This window comes from Tachypleus tridentatus, chromosome 8 (assembly GCF_004210375.1).
Source record: "Tachypleus tridentatus isolate NWPU-2018 chromosome 8, ASM421037v1, whole genome shotgun sequence".
Lineage (NCBI taxonomy): Eukaryota > Metazoa > Arthropoda > Merostomata > Xiphosura > Limulidae > Tachypleus > Tachypleus tridentatus.
In genome coordinates this window covers 67,618,942-67,634,771 of record NC_134832.1, presented here as the reverse complement: position 1 = coordinate 67,634,771, position 15,830 = coordinate 67,618,942, and the positions used below count along the sequence as shown (strand labels likewise).

General features: G+C 34.9%; 1 protein-coding gene across 1 annotated transcript in view; it reads right to left on the bottom strand.

Moving 5' to 3' along the window:
• Positions 1–15,830, bottom strand: part of LOC143223920 (uncharacterized) — a 164,144-nt gene that overhangs the window by 18,186 nt on the left and 130,128 nt on the right. The window contains exons 36-37 of the mRNA XM_076452394.1: positions 11,954–11,989; positions 11,318–11,440 (exon numbers count right to left, since the gene is read on the bottom strand). Coding sequence (XP_076308509.1) covers positions 11,318–11,440; positions 11,954–11,989 — 159 coding nt within the window. The remainder of the gene's footprint in view (positions 1–11,317; positions 11,441–11,953; positions 11,990–15,830) is intronic.

Below are 15,830 nucleotides of genomic sequence, written 5' to 3'. Positions count from 1 at the left end.
ATATCTTACCTTAATAATGCATTTTGTAGTGTACTTCATTATATATTCTAAGATTGTTATCTATAATACTTAAATGCATGTCTCTGTACATGTGACATGTAAGTGTTCTTACAATGTCTTGCAAAAGTATACACCTCTCCCTTTCACATTTTGTTGCCATCTGAGCTCACAATCAAGAAACTTTCAAATGGGACTTTGTATATATTTAGAATCTACACAATCTACTCCAAGCTAAAAAATCTAAAAAATGCTGATATTATGTACATTAAGTTTTTGATGAAAATCTGAATATTCTCACTTGCATAAGTATTCAACCCCTTTGTTGAGGCAACCAAAAAGATTAATTTAAAAGGTCTTAAAATTAGTTTAACCGTCTACGTCTGTGTGTGAGCAAAGTGGTTAAATTCAGAGTAAATGCATCTATTCAAGCCACTATTCACACAGTAATATAACAAATTAACCACAAACACCAAGGAGCTTTCCAAACAGGTCAGGAATAAAATGAAATAAAAGTTTCCTGTTTGCCCAGCTATTTAGTTTTGAAGGGTTTCCTGATCAGGGTACAAACCAGGTGATATGAATCCAACAGGAACACTGAAAGGTTTGCAAAGTTACAAGTCTGAAATGGAAGTCAGTGTTCATATATTTACAATATCTTAGCCCCTTCAAAGTTGGCCTATGTGGATGAATGGCAAGAAAAAAAAACATTTCCAAAAAATGATTCATCTGAAATCTTGTATGAAATTTGCAACAAAGCACATATATGATACTGCAAATGTGTAGTCAGATGAAACAAAAATTGAGCTTTTTGGTCTAAATTCAAAGTGTTATATCTAGCACAAGCCCAATACAGCACAATACCCAGTCAAAACCATCCCAACTGTCAAGCACAATGGTGGCAGCATCATGCTATATGGATGATTTTCATCAGTAAGTACTTGGAAGCTTGTCAGGATAGAAGTAAAGATGAATGGTGCAAAGTACAGGCAAATCCTAGAGCAAAACCTGCTCAAGTTGGTTACAAAACTAAATCAAAGTACTTATGTAGGGGGCTGAATACTTATGCAATCAGCAAATTTCAATTTATATATTCTCTTTGCAGTATTTTCTGACACTCAATATCCTTCATATATAAAGGTTTAAGTTTGATCATTAGAGTGTTGAATAAAAACAAGTTTATTATAGAAATTGTTCACATTATTTGTATTTCATCAAAATGTGAAATTATTACTAGAGGTGAATACTTTTTAAAACACTGCTCTCTGACCATGATTAGTTTTACAGTTAAACTTAATTGTGAGCTTGGAAAAACTAAAAGATATAGAAAAGAAAAGTGCAATATACAGAACATTATATCTTTCTCTTTGTGCTTCAGTGTGATAGAAGTTTTAATCCTTTTTTTTTATTTAGTTTCTGTGCACTAAATGCAGTCACACATGGTCTAGAAAGTCATAAAGATTACCTTGTAGTTTCTTTGTTCTATATTCTATCCAAACAAATATTGTAGATGTACATAGCATAAATGCCAGGTTAAAAGGCTGAATGAGTATGACACTGACTAAAAGTATCATATCACCAATGCTGTAAGAGAACAAAGTACTATAAACTAGAAACAAAAAGCAAGTTTACTAACTGAATTCCAGCATGTTTTCATTATTCATTTAAACTAGGACAGTGGTTCTTAACCTTGTTGGAGGTACTGAACTCCAGAAGTTTTGTACTTGCATTCACTGAACCATTCGTAATTGAAAAAATAAAATATGATTTTTTCAAATTCAAAACATAAGTAGATATTTTATTAGTGCACAAAATGAACCATACATCAGTTGCACACAATATCACTGTGTTCAAAGAAAAAAACCAATAAAACATGAATTTCACACAAAAACAAAAACATAACTCAATGAATATTTACTGCAAATCAATATGACTTTTGCTGTTGCCTTTCAGAGATAAGTTCAGAAATGTGCGACTTCACTTTGGCAAGTGCCCCTCTCATATCATTTTCGTAACAAAGTCTGTTCCTTTTCTTCGTTTTTATATCTACCATCCTCGAAAAGGATTGCTCTTAAAGATACGTTGTGACAAACAGCATTGTTGTTCTGAAAAGTTGCTGTTGAACCTGGCTCTGCTGAAGTTCAATGATTTCATCAAGGTATTCATCATTGACCTCTGCTGTCGCAACACTAAACATGAACGGCTGTCTCACCCATACTGGATATGACTCTCTGGTGGCAAATTATCCATCACTATGTGAGCTCATCTAAGTACATGGGAATTGCTTACTTCAGTTCCCAGGGTACAGAAATGTCTCCAATTTCAGACACATCTTCGATCTTACTTACACAGTTGTCCAGCATGGGAAATTTTGTGAAGTTATCATTCTCTGTTCGTCGTTTCCATAACGGTAGCTTTTTTTTAAAAGTCTTCAGGTTTTCTTCCACTTCGATGATGTTTACTCCACTGCCCTACATCTGTTGATTGAGATGATTGAGAGCATTGAAGATATTGGCCATGTATGCCAAAATGAGAATGAACTCAGATTTTTCGAAGCAATCTGCATGACAATGTTCGTGCTCTTGCAAAAACAGGGCTAATTCCACATGCATGGCAAAAACACGATTCAGCACCTTTCCCCGGGATAACCACCGAATGTTAGAATGGTACAGAAGTACCTCAAATTCAAAACCCATTTCATTACATAGCTCTTTGAAGATGCAGTGCTTCAGGGCACTATTTTGCACAAGATTCACACATTCCTCTACAATTTTTAATACTTCTGCAAGTTTTGAAGGCAAGGTTTTTGTTGCCAACTCATGCCTGTGCAGAACACAGTGTGTTACAATGATGTGTGGTGCATTGGCTTTCACCAGTGCACCAAAACCAGAGTTTTGTCCCAGCATGACTGAAGCTCCATCCAAACAAACTGCAGAAACCATATCCCATGAAAGATCATTGTCTCTGAAGAAGTCATCCACAAATTTCTTCATGTCAGCTGCCTTACTTGTTGTTGTAAGAGGCTTAGAAAATAAAATATCTTACTTTATCTTGTCATTCTTCACATAGCGCATGAATACAAGAAGCTGCCTTAGATTGGAAACATCGGTGGTTTCGTCGAGTTGAAGGCTGAATTTTGCTAAGCTTGAAATCAGATCTGCAACTATTTGAGTCAAGATGTCATTGCTCATGTCATCTATTCTGCTGCTGATGGTGTCATTTGAAAGAGGAATTTGGGATAACTTATTTTCAGCAGCTTTTCCCAGCATGATATTTGCCATCTTCAATGCAGCTGGTTTTACGAGTGCTTCACCAATGGTGTGTGGTTTTCCCTGCTTTGTGATCAAGTACGTAACTTCATACAATGCTGTAAGGATTGGTTTGTCAATGGGTACAAAGCCGAGAACAGGCAAAGTAGCATTTTCATTGAACCTGGCTCTCTTTACCTTGAATTCAGCAAGTGTTGTGTTCTTGTATTTCCCATCTCCATGCAGCTTTAGGGTGTGTTCTCTTAGTTTTGCCAGTGCTAGACTAGAATTGCTCAACTTAGCATTGCAAATCATGCATTGAGGATGCTGTCTCCCATCATGTTCCGTTATATACCTGAATCCATATTGTACGTATTTATCTGACCACTTTCTGTTTTGGCTCGACAAAGTTAGTATGAAGAGATTGAAAGATTAGGAAAAAAATCACAAATAACACATGATTACCACAGTCACAAGTCGACTGCTAAGCGCATGAAGTTCCCTGCAGCACAGATATTAAGGCCAAGTGGAGCATGACGTCACAAATCATACGAGTGGGGTGAACGGAACAGACACACACACAGTGTGTGTGTCTTGACCTCCACCATACCCATGAGACTGACTCACCAAAACCCTGGGGTTTGATTGAGCCCAGGTTAAGAACCACTGTACTGGGAGATTACAAAGCAATGAGTTAATATTAAAATTATCATGTTTAGTTTGAAATCTATCCTGAGAGAAAGATAATTGAGCTTAGTACACTGACTATTTTTTTCAAGTGCTCAAGTACTTACCTTATTTTTTAAATAATTTTGTCCAACTACATTATTTTACACATACTAGAACTAATGTCCTTATTTCCTGAATAAATCTATAGTTATGTGTGGATCTATGTACATTATACTTTTCATGAAATCACTAATTTTATCTGAACATATTAGAAGTTGGTAGGAAGCAGAAATTTCAGTGTTGTACCATCATGATTTAATACATTGTTTTTCAAATTATAACTTGCATGGTTGAGTTAAAAAAATAGCCTTATTCTTGACACAGAAGAACTCAAGAATAACAAGAGCATTTATCACCAGAGAAAGGTGGTAGTGTGGGAAAAATGTTAAGTCTAGGAGAATTCCTATGCTGGACAAAGGACTTTTGCTTTTACTGCAAATATTCATGATATCACTCAGCTGGCAATTGATGAATCAATAAGATGTGCCCACATCTGACACATTCAGACTACTTTAGCAGAATCCATCTCAGGAAAAGGGAAGCAAAGATGACTAAAGCTTGTTGGAATGTGCTAGTGTCTGGAAAGTTCAGAACTACATGGAAAAGGTCTCTAATAAACTCCCATTTTGTCTCAGTCCAGGCAACTAGTAAACAGAAGCTTGATATGCCAGTGGTGGATTATTTCCTCCTGTCATATTTACATTCTTGTCGAGTGAGGTAACATGCACTAATGGGCAAGAAGTAATCCACTGGATGAGGCACTTTCCAATTCAATAAACCACCTCATCCAGCTAACTGGCCTGTAGACATACACCAAGGATAAACCTCCCAATAGGGTGTCAGATTCCCTCTGAATGGCTTCCATGGCATCTGTTGGAATTATGATAAAAACACAGATAGGATTCCGCATGGCACACAGAACACTGTAATGAGGCCTAGAAGATAATACCACCAATGTTCCTGAACACAGCAAGAGAGAATCTGAATTAGTTTCTGAAATGGTCTCAGGAAGAGGCTGTGCAAAACTGTTATACATTGGAAGAAGAACAACAAGATTACTGGGAAACAATTGTGTATGATCTGTATTGCCAATTGAAACAATGGAAAATCAAGTTATCCATTAGTCTGAGTTAAAGGTTCAAAAAAGGACTGGCATCAAAGAATTAGTTGCTTATATAGATAAGCTGTGCTAACTACACTGGAAGACACATGTGGCAATAGCTTCCACAGATCAGGAGGACATCTTGGTTAATAGTTTCATTGAGGAACTTTCTAATGAATTTCTGCAACACCATCTGTGAGTGAAAAACATTCTCACTCTGATGTATATCATGCCCATTGCAACATGCTTTAAATAGGAAAAGAGTAAATTATTGGTGTTATTGAGTATTATTATTTTTGGCATATGTTAACTTCATTGTTAAAAGGAACCACATCTTTGCACTAAAATAAAAAAATATTAAATTTTCTACAAAACAACATATGCACAATGTAAGAGAAAGAGTACACAAAAGTATTATATATCTAAAAGACTTTGCTACCACCCTCTAGAAGAATGGAGTGTAAAAAATGTGTGCCAATACTGGAACACTACATAAACTCAGAGAAAGTACACTCAAACAGCTTTCAAAAGGCTGGTATGAAGAGCCATATTTGAATTATACCAGATTCCTAATTTGATCCATAATCTTTCAACTTTGACTCATGAGACACTTCTGCAGCCAATGACTGTTTATTAATTAAGCACATAAAATATTTTGGAAGGACCTGAAGAGCTGGATGTGAAAATGGGTAACATGAAGCACCCTACCACCAATACTCAGGCTGCTTACTCTTCCTACAAAATATCACCCTAACTATCACACAGTGTATATGATGTTTTAGTGTGTGTGTGTTTGTGTATATATATATTGAGTTCTTAAACCTCATACAAAATGTTTGGCGAGGTAATATAGAATACTGTAATAACACCTTATAAATAAATGGTGTGAGGTTAGGTTTTTGTGTTATTTATCATAGCATCCACCCCCACATTGAAATTCATAACTCTAACAAGGAAAGAGTACTTCAGATTGTGTATATATATTTAGATAAACAAGTTTGTTGTTAAGCATAAAACTACACAAAAGGCTATCTTTTACTCACTACATGTGCTTAAACTCCAAACAGAAAAGCCTACTCACTTAAAATTATGTAAATTTGAAATTGAAATCCAATGAAACTAGTGATAAAAATCTAGGTTTTGTTTTATATCAATGAGCTACCTGTGTCATACTTACCCCTAGGTATTGAAACCTAGTTTTTAGTGTTGTTTTAAGACTTTGTACCGAGTTGTCCGGGGACAAAAGTTTAGGCAACAATAATTTTGGAAATATACACAATGATAATTTTTTGGGAGTTTATAAAAATGTTTGTGCAACTAACTCTGACTTGAAATTATATTTCATAATTAACAGTAGGTTCAACTGCACAGATGTTTATGCCAATATTCAGAATATGGAAAATAAATTATGGGGAGAAAAAAGTTCAAGTTATGTATTGTTGTCTGCATGGAACATTGAGAAAAAATAATGCATTTTATCATTCATTTCTAAAGACAATAGATCACAATAATCAAATTATTTGAAGTGATATAAGCTGTGCAGTTATCTAATTTCATATTATCTTCATTTTCTAATCAAATATATTATACACATACACACACACATTGATGAAGTGAAACTATTCCTCATCTTCAGATTATGACTTGTATCAGTTTATTGTCTGTGTTCTTCCAACTGTTTTTTGTTAACAGGTAAAGTCTTGTGTTTAGATTTATAGCAAGACCATCTGCTTGTGTCTTTACTTTGTGTATGGACTAGATTCTTTACAGTGGGTGTCTGTGACTTGTTGGTAATAAATATTAACAATAAACAAACAGTACAAAGTCCACTTGTTATAGAATAATATATTAAAACAAGTCTAACCTATACAAAAGTGTTAATTACATTGTTGGTTATCACAGCTGTATCCTGAACTTTGTTTCTTCTTCATCAAAGTCCATATAGGCTGGTTTATTTATTTTAGAGCACAGCTGACAAAACAGGTTCTTTTTTCCATACTTTGTTATTATGATACAATCTGTGACTTTAAAAATTGCTACTAAATATACAAGTATGTAGTCTATCATCAAACTCAATTTCCAATGTATGTTCATTCCCCAACAGAGGTACAGAGCATTCTATACACTACAGGATATTCTTATGCAATAACACTCGGTTCAAACAATGAGAAACTCAGAAGGTTCTAGTAACATGATGCAATAATATAACCATCACCAAGTTATAACAATTAAACTACATAATATATGATAAGCAAGTGTGTGAAAAACTATCACAACTAAAACATTAAAATTTTCTTAAATTTAAAATATATGTCCAATCATACTTGCCACATCTCATGCTTACAGCTACAATCCCACACTGATAAGTTGGAGGAACTGGTGAGGGCATTATCTATACAGAAAGAGTCTGGATAGATCATGAATGTGGCAATAAAGACTGGCACCCTAGTAGGTGAACTGCACTAGATCCAGAGCATGTATGCTGTTTTCTTGGAACTTAATCCATGTACTATGGATGGAGTTTACCTAATTAGTCATCACTACTGGCCAGCCTTCAATCAGATAGATGAGGTTCCACAACTTGGAAATTAAATTATAGAGCCATGGTAACTATACCCCACATTGTTAGTTAGGGCACTTGGACTAGAATCTATGCATATACTTGTGAGTGAATTCCAAGCTGTAGCTATATTGTGATACATTCCTAGCAACCAGAATCATGATGAGAAGGTAAACAATACTGAAGTGGACAAAAGACTCATAATGAAGGTATCATGTATGCTTTACTCAATCTGGGAAAACAGAACTCATGTTGGTCTGGAATTATGAACACTCATCCTCACATCCCCCAACCATGTGGGTGCAGTAAATTCCTTTGCCCCTAGAATTATGGGGTGGATGTGGAACAAACAAGGACCCATGATGAGATAATTCTGCTTTCAGAATTATGAAGAGACAATAAATAATCTTTCATCAACTACACACTGAACCAATATTGATCAAAAAGATGTGCTGCATTCAAACCAACCAGAGAGCTAAGCATCAACTCTAAATTGGAATTATGAATGAGCTCTTTCATAGTCTGGTGCCTTTCCAACCAACATCTAGGGGCAAAAACATCTAGGAATTTGGGGATGATAGCCTGCAACTTTGCCCTTTTCTCTATGAGTAGAAGAACTCATTTTATTACAGTGGAAGAAAAGCCTCTGTCCACCACCCCAGCAGCTGGAAACTAGGTGTGGTAAGGACTCCATAACACCCAGGAAAGTAATGTTCATTGGGAAACCCTGAAGAACAGTCCTCTGTAAACAGTACAATAGGTGAATCAGGTTCCCTAAAATTTAAAAGAACAACAATCCTGAGTTATTCAATCCAATAATTGTCAGTGATGGGCAAGATTCCCTTGTGCTTTACTCATGAAAAGTCCATGAGAAGTTTGCTGCTGTCCAGCATAAAACAGTAACACTGGCTCAGTGTCTAAATGGTATTATGGAACACCTTGTTTCTACAGAAACAGTTGCAACCTAGATAAGGTATAGTGAAGTGGTGGTTACTAGTGCAAAACTGGTTTGATAAAATCACACCTACCTGAGCAATACTTGCCACAGAGTGGAATCCTGTGGAAGTGAGGTAAGGTACCCGAAAGGTAACAATGAAAATACCCAACCCTCTTCATAATCTAGCAGTAATGGTTTAAATTGCTACAAATTGTAGGTAAAAACCCTCAGATGAAGATAATACCAGATCATGCAAATAATTTAGGATAAATTATTCTGTGAGGTCTATATATATCAGTCCACACAATGACCACCATCAGGCAATTCAACTGAACTATTAAGGACATAGAACATGATTAGATACGATTCATAGAAAATTTCTCACAATCACAGGTAAAGATGATACATAACATACGACAATCAGGTCACATACAGTTGTTGAAAAATACCACGTAATGTAACCTTAATACAGCAGTTACTTAACTGGAATAGTAATTTAGGACAAAGAGCCCAAAACAATTTGAGAAATCCAAAGATAATGGGGACTCAGAATATTTTGTCACAAGTATCAAGTGTTAATTAATAAAAGTGCCTTATACAGAGCAATTGTCAAATATGCAAAAAACCTTGCCTAAAAGCCAGGTTAAAAAAATGAGTTATGGTTGACGCTTCTGAATGAAGTGGATTCTACCTCCTTTCAACTCTCTGCTGCTGATACATGTCACAGTTAGTACACTGGCTAATGTATGAACTGAAAGAAAGACCTAGAGTTGCAACCCTCTCCTGACAGAATGCATACATTGCTAAAACCCAAAGGTGAAAAACTGAAAATGAAATTACCTGTACTTGGGTGAGCTAATGAGAAGCCAACCTGCCAATCAGAGTTGCCAAATGATAACCAATCCAAAAGAACCTTGCAATGCAACGTCTATTTTGTTGAGAGAACTTGTTTGGGTTGTTTATCTGCTAAATTTATTTGAAAATTTATCACTCGTGGCAGATTAGTAGGGTTATATGACAGGAGTGTTCCCCAGGCAGGAGGTCCAAGATTTGCAGAAGAAGGAGCCTTGAACCAAGTGCCTTCTTGATGTGAAACATAAGACACCATCACAAAAGTGTCAGAGCAAAGCCTGATGATCATCCCCTTAATAATCCCAGACCATGAGGTATTGCCTTCAGAAGAGCAAAAATGGCTAAAACATTGTGTAGGGAAACCTCATCTTTTATGTATAGACCTAGGAATTCCTAACTGTTGCCAATGAAATTAGATATGCCAGTGACAACAGGGGTGAATGCATAAGCTGACAATTGAACTAATGTGCATTCTAACAATGGCTCCAGTTCATAAATGATGTTGATGATCATGAAAGTCTTCCAACAAGGGGTGTATTGATCTATTCAAGTTAACTACAAAGTTTGTATTAAATCCCTAAAAGTCACTGAGCAGATGTATTATCTGGGAGTGAGGATATGCTTCCACCTAATAGTGGAAGGTAAAATCATGACGTTTCAAGAATGATATTGAATAAATCATAACTGTCCCTACATGTAACTGAGAAGTAAACTTTCCTGAATGAACCACAATGTCTGTGAATGGAAAGAAACTAAATACTTATTTCCAGACCTTTAAGCTATCAAGTAAGGTGCAGGGAAAAAGCAACCTGGATAAAAACACAAAACAATACAGTCTTGAAGAACCAATTGAAAAAAACAAATCAAAGATAGCTTATCCCAAAGTTTTTTTAATTCCATTTAAAGACAACATTTATGATTATTGATTGTAACAAAATTTAGTCCAGAAAATTTTTGTTGAGTAGCGCTATGTTCATTATAAGGAATTGAGCCACAAATTCTAGTATTCCTTAGACTTACCACTGTCCCACTGAGAAGTTAACAAACTAAAAAAAACGTGTAGGAAAAAGCAAATTTAAATTATCTCCAGAATGTCAAGGATCACCTCAATTTGAGCCTGAGAGCCACCTGCAGTAACACCATGGAAACAAATATATGTCTACATTTCACTAAAAATAAGATCACCAACATTCTCTAACGACAGTGGTCCCCAACCCCCTTGAGTGTTGTTCAATGCTAGATACCAGATGTAGGATAGCAGAGACCTGATTTTTTTTTTCAAATAAATGAAAATCAACTAGGTAACATGGAGAACACTTAAAGTATCTCCAAATGATCATGGCACTGGGAAAACTACCAGTGATGCTTTGTCAAACCAGAGTGATAACATTGTCTAAATGAAGTGCTTACATATGGTACAAAGACAAAGGGTGCACTGACAAAGATGGAGATAAATATTTCCACGGGCAATAAAGTGGGATATAAAAGAAAGGGACCAAGCAAGACAGAATCAGACCAATGCTTTGATAGACAAAGGAAGAAACCATACCAGTCAATTAATGGCTGTAAGAGTGAAAGAAGTAAGTATATTTTGGAATAACAACATTTTACACATTAACTGTATAAATTATATAAATCATAGCTCTTCATAAAACTGAAACAGAAACAGTCATGTATATCTAACAATGTCTGCCTAGTCAGGAGGACTGCCATATCTGAATTTGATCATTATATTAAAATAGAATCCATAATGCATTAAAAACACAATTGTACTTATATTATGTTATTTCTGTCAAAAAGAGATGAAATTAATTGCTACTACAACAATATTTTTATGATAAAGTATAAGTTGTAAATCTGATACATTTAAGCATATATCTACCAAAACTTACCAACTTTAAGTTGATCACAGTAGCAGCTCTTTTTCACATTGTAATTAATCTCAGATCCAAAGTCAAACTCTCTACCTTTGTAGAATTTGACAATTTCAAACTTTCCACATGAGTTTCTATATACTACAAGAAAAAAAAGTTTTATGTTCAGAACAGTTTCATGCCAATAAGAGATAAAACAAGTAATTAAAAAAATAATTAAGAAATGTCACACATTAAGTCAATAAAATTTTTTAATTGTAAAAGTAAAAAATATTTCAAAGTAGTAATAACTGACAAAATTTAATCTTTAGATAATTAAATAATTAAAAAAAATTAAGAAACGTCACACATTAAGTCAATAAAATTTTTTAATTGTAAAAGTAAAAAATATTTGAAAGTAGTAATAATTGACAACATTTAATCTTTAGATTTTACTCATACAAATATTTAGCCCGTGTTATTAACACAAACCATATTTGTAATTTTATACATGCAGAAACATATATAAAGTGAATTTATATAATATTAAAATTTTGTTCAAGTGCTTTTGTAACACATGATAGTATAATTACACAAAATTTACTTTTACTATTTTAAATGACTCAGAAAAAGATACATTTAAAGGGATAAAAACAATTACATATAATGGCTTACCTGCATTAGGAAGTGTCTTGATGTCAATCTTAAGAACTAAGGATAACAAGATATCAAAAGAAGTTTTAAAATTCAAATTTATATTAGGTTCAACTGCACAGAAATACTTTGCACAACTTTAAACAATTTGTTTGTTATAAAATAACCATATAAGACAATAAAATGATAAATAATTTAACAAAAAATATACATACAATCCTAATATTACCTACATACAATTTATGATACAAACAAAATAAAAGCAAAAACTATTAAATGTTTAAATACCTCAAGATTTATTTAACACATTAAGTTTTACATTTCTTACTTAAAATTAATTTCATAGAAGTTTGTTTGTTTGTTGTTATGCAAAAAAAAAACACAATAGACTATCTGTGTTCTGCTCACCATGGGTATCCAAACCTACTTTTAATGTGAAGAAAATCTTGAAATTTACTGATGACCTACAAGATGGCTGCAGGCAGGTACTAATCTTTAAAACTTAAAATACTGTAAGTTTTTTCTTGTTAAGTTGTTCTGTTACTCTGTAAAAAACTATGTGAATTTTGGTTCTAAGTGTATTTCATGCATCTCACATCAATAAGGAGGAGAAAGACAAAAAGAATCACAATAAAAGGCAACTAGATCACAGGATACTGAACTTTCTGAAGAAAAAAACAACATACCAAGACTACAACAACAACAACATTTACTGAAATATGAAAGCTTGAGAAGAATGACAGGCATTGGGGTGAATTTGTTTTGAAGAAATAACAGGTTCAACTTGTAAACACCAGCTAGAAATAAATTTGTATCAGAAGATTACATCTGCCAAGGACATTCTTTGAATAAAATATAATAATGGCTTGGGAAGTATGTACAACTCAGATAGTCATGCACTCTCAGAGGTACAGTCTGCAGTTTTGACTAAACAGATTAATGTGAGATTCTATGTGGAAATAACCTGTAATTAAGAGTGAAATGTACATATACTTGGGATTGAAGTCTCCTTCTTCTGGAATTGAAGAGGTTGGCAAAGTTATAAAAGTGCCTTAGTTATCAGACAACTAGGAAGAATAAAAAAATCTAGGTGTTTCTAAGCATGGATACTCAATGGAAATACTGTTTAAAGAAGTATGAGAATATCAACATAGAACTATTTGGTGTTTCCTATAATTTTTGAAGCTATGAGACATCAGTTGCTATAGTAACTAGATATAAAAAGTCATGTTTTCCTGTAAAGAACTACAACATCTGCAACAGCTTGCTATACAAACAGCAATACAGTTGCCATTGGACACTTCAGTTGAGTTTTTGGGGATGTCAATATCGTTTGGATTGTTCTGATGTCAAATTAGTCACTGCAGTCATTACTAATGTCAATTTCTTCTTCTGTTTCAGCAACTAGGTAGGTAGGTAGGTATTTCATGTTTATTGGCACAAAGCTACTAGGCTATCTGTGCCAAACAAGATGTATTATACTATAAAGGTATATGGAAATGAAGGTAAAAATATGTAAAATATGTAAAATTAAGACCTGCCAGGAACACTGAAGTATTAAGTTCAAACCTGCTGTCAATCACTTGAAGTTGGCCTTTCCAGTCCTAGGTTCAGGTCAAAATAAAATTAACATGTGTAAAAGAAATCTTGCTAAAACATTGTATAGTCCAATAAAAACCTTAAATTAAGTTAAGAAGACCAATGGCTCTTAAAAAATGTATAAATATCAGTGAGGTGGCAAGTATCACCTATGACATTGACTAATGTGAAGGGAAAACCTACCTTAAAAATGGCGTCGTCATTCTTGGTTGTAATGATGGCATGATAATAAAATATGTATGATTATGACCTGAATGCCACACAAACCAAACATTGGTGCATTAGTACAAGATAAAAGGAAGTGGTGAGTTAAAAAACTGTGACCAATGTGTAGTCTAGCCTAAAAAACTTCCTCCCTTCAATCTTTACAGAAGCAAGATGACCAAAGAGGTAAAGAAGGTTTGATTTGAAAAAGCTTATTATTTTGTTGCTCACTCCAGGTCAACTGCCAATTGATGTATAGTTGGGTTTTGATAACTGGACCATAGTCCATATATGGAACAGGGATGTGGTGATAGAGCCAGAGCAGATGCACGTTGCCACTCTGTCAGCTAGCTCATTCCCATGAATACCAATATGACCTGGTATCCAAAAAAAACTGGACAGAGACAGATGATAGAGAAAGATGGGCCAGTTTTTTTTGGATATTAATAAGAATAAGGTGGTAACTAACATGGAATGATGTCAGCACCAGTACACAACTGAGTGAATCAGTATAGATCGAATATTGCATAGTTTCAATATGATTTAGGGCAAGAGAAATGACAAACAATTCAGCAGTGAACACAGAAACTATAGAAAGGATTGTGTGTGCTACAACCAAACTGTAGCAAACCATGGAAGAACCTACAGAGTAACCTGATTTTGAACCATCCGTATATATGGGAATGGATGGATTGTTTGAGATGTTCAGTAAATAAATAGCGATATTTCCAACTGGGAGTACCAGCCTTTTGCAGATGACTCAAAGCTATCTTTGAGTCACAGTTGGTGATAGTAATTAGCCATGGTGGAAGAGACCGAACTGTTGATATTGCTATGTTATTCAAGATATATCCAATTTTTCAGATTGTGCCCGAATACGAAGACTAAAAGGAACAATAGCAGATTTTCTGTTGTAGAAAAGTGTGGCCCACTGAGGATGGAAAACACAACCCCAAATAGGATGCTGTCATAAAGACCAAAGTTTGGAAGCATACACAAGAGAGAGTTGCAAACAGAGAATATACAGAGGGGGTTCATGGGTCTCCACATACAAACTTTGGACAGGAGAAGTACGAAAGGCCCCAGTGCAAAGCTGAAGCCCCTGATGGTGGATAGGACCCAGCATTTTTGGTACTGAGGTTCTGACAGAACCATAAACCATAGACCAACAGTCAAGTTTGGATTGAATAAGAGCAAGATATATTTTAAGCATGGAGTATCAATCTGCTCCCCAACAGGTGGAAGAGAGGAATGGAGGATGTTCAGTGCTCTTACACATTTGACACAAATTTGCTTGATATGGGAAATAAAATTTAGTTTACAGTAAAATATAAGACCTAAGGACTTTGCTTCAGGCACAACAGGAAGTACAACATCATCAATATGAAGTTCTGGACCTGGATGATTACCCCATTGGCAGTAAAAATGTATGCAAAGAGTTTTAGGGAGAGAAAGTTGAAAACCATTTGCTGTGGTCTATTTAAATGTATGATTGATTGCAGTTTGTAGCTGTTACTCAATAAACCTCACATTTGATGACTGACATGAGATGTGAAAGTCACCAACGAAAAGATCACTTGCAACTGTAGAGGGTCGGTGTTCATTGATGGCATTAATCTTTATGATGAAAAGTGTGACACTCAGCACACAGCCCTGAGGGACTCCAAGTTCATGTGGGAAAAATGGGAAAGTGTTGAACCCACACAGACCTGGAATTGGCAGTTCATTAAAAATGTTTAATAAAAAGTAGCAAATTGCTAAGCAATCCCTATGAGTGAAGGTCTTGCAAGATGCCAAATTTCCATGTTGTACATCAAAAAAATACAAACAAGATGTTGTTGCTTGAAAAAGGCTTCTCTAACTGATGTTTCAAGGCGAATTAAGTGGTCTATTGTAGAGCATTGTCTTCAGAACCCACACTGAGTTGGTGAGAGAAGGTTGTTTGATTCAAGGAACCAAACAAGATGAGCATTAATCATCATCTCTAAGTTCTTACTGAGACAACTCATCAAAGCAATGGGAAGGTAATTCGAAGGAATCATTGGATCCTTCCCAGGTTTAAGAATAGGGAGAGTACAATAGTTTGGTGCCAAGC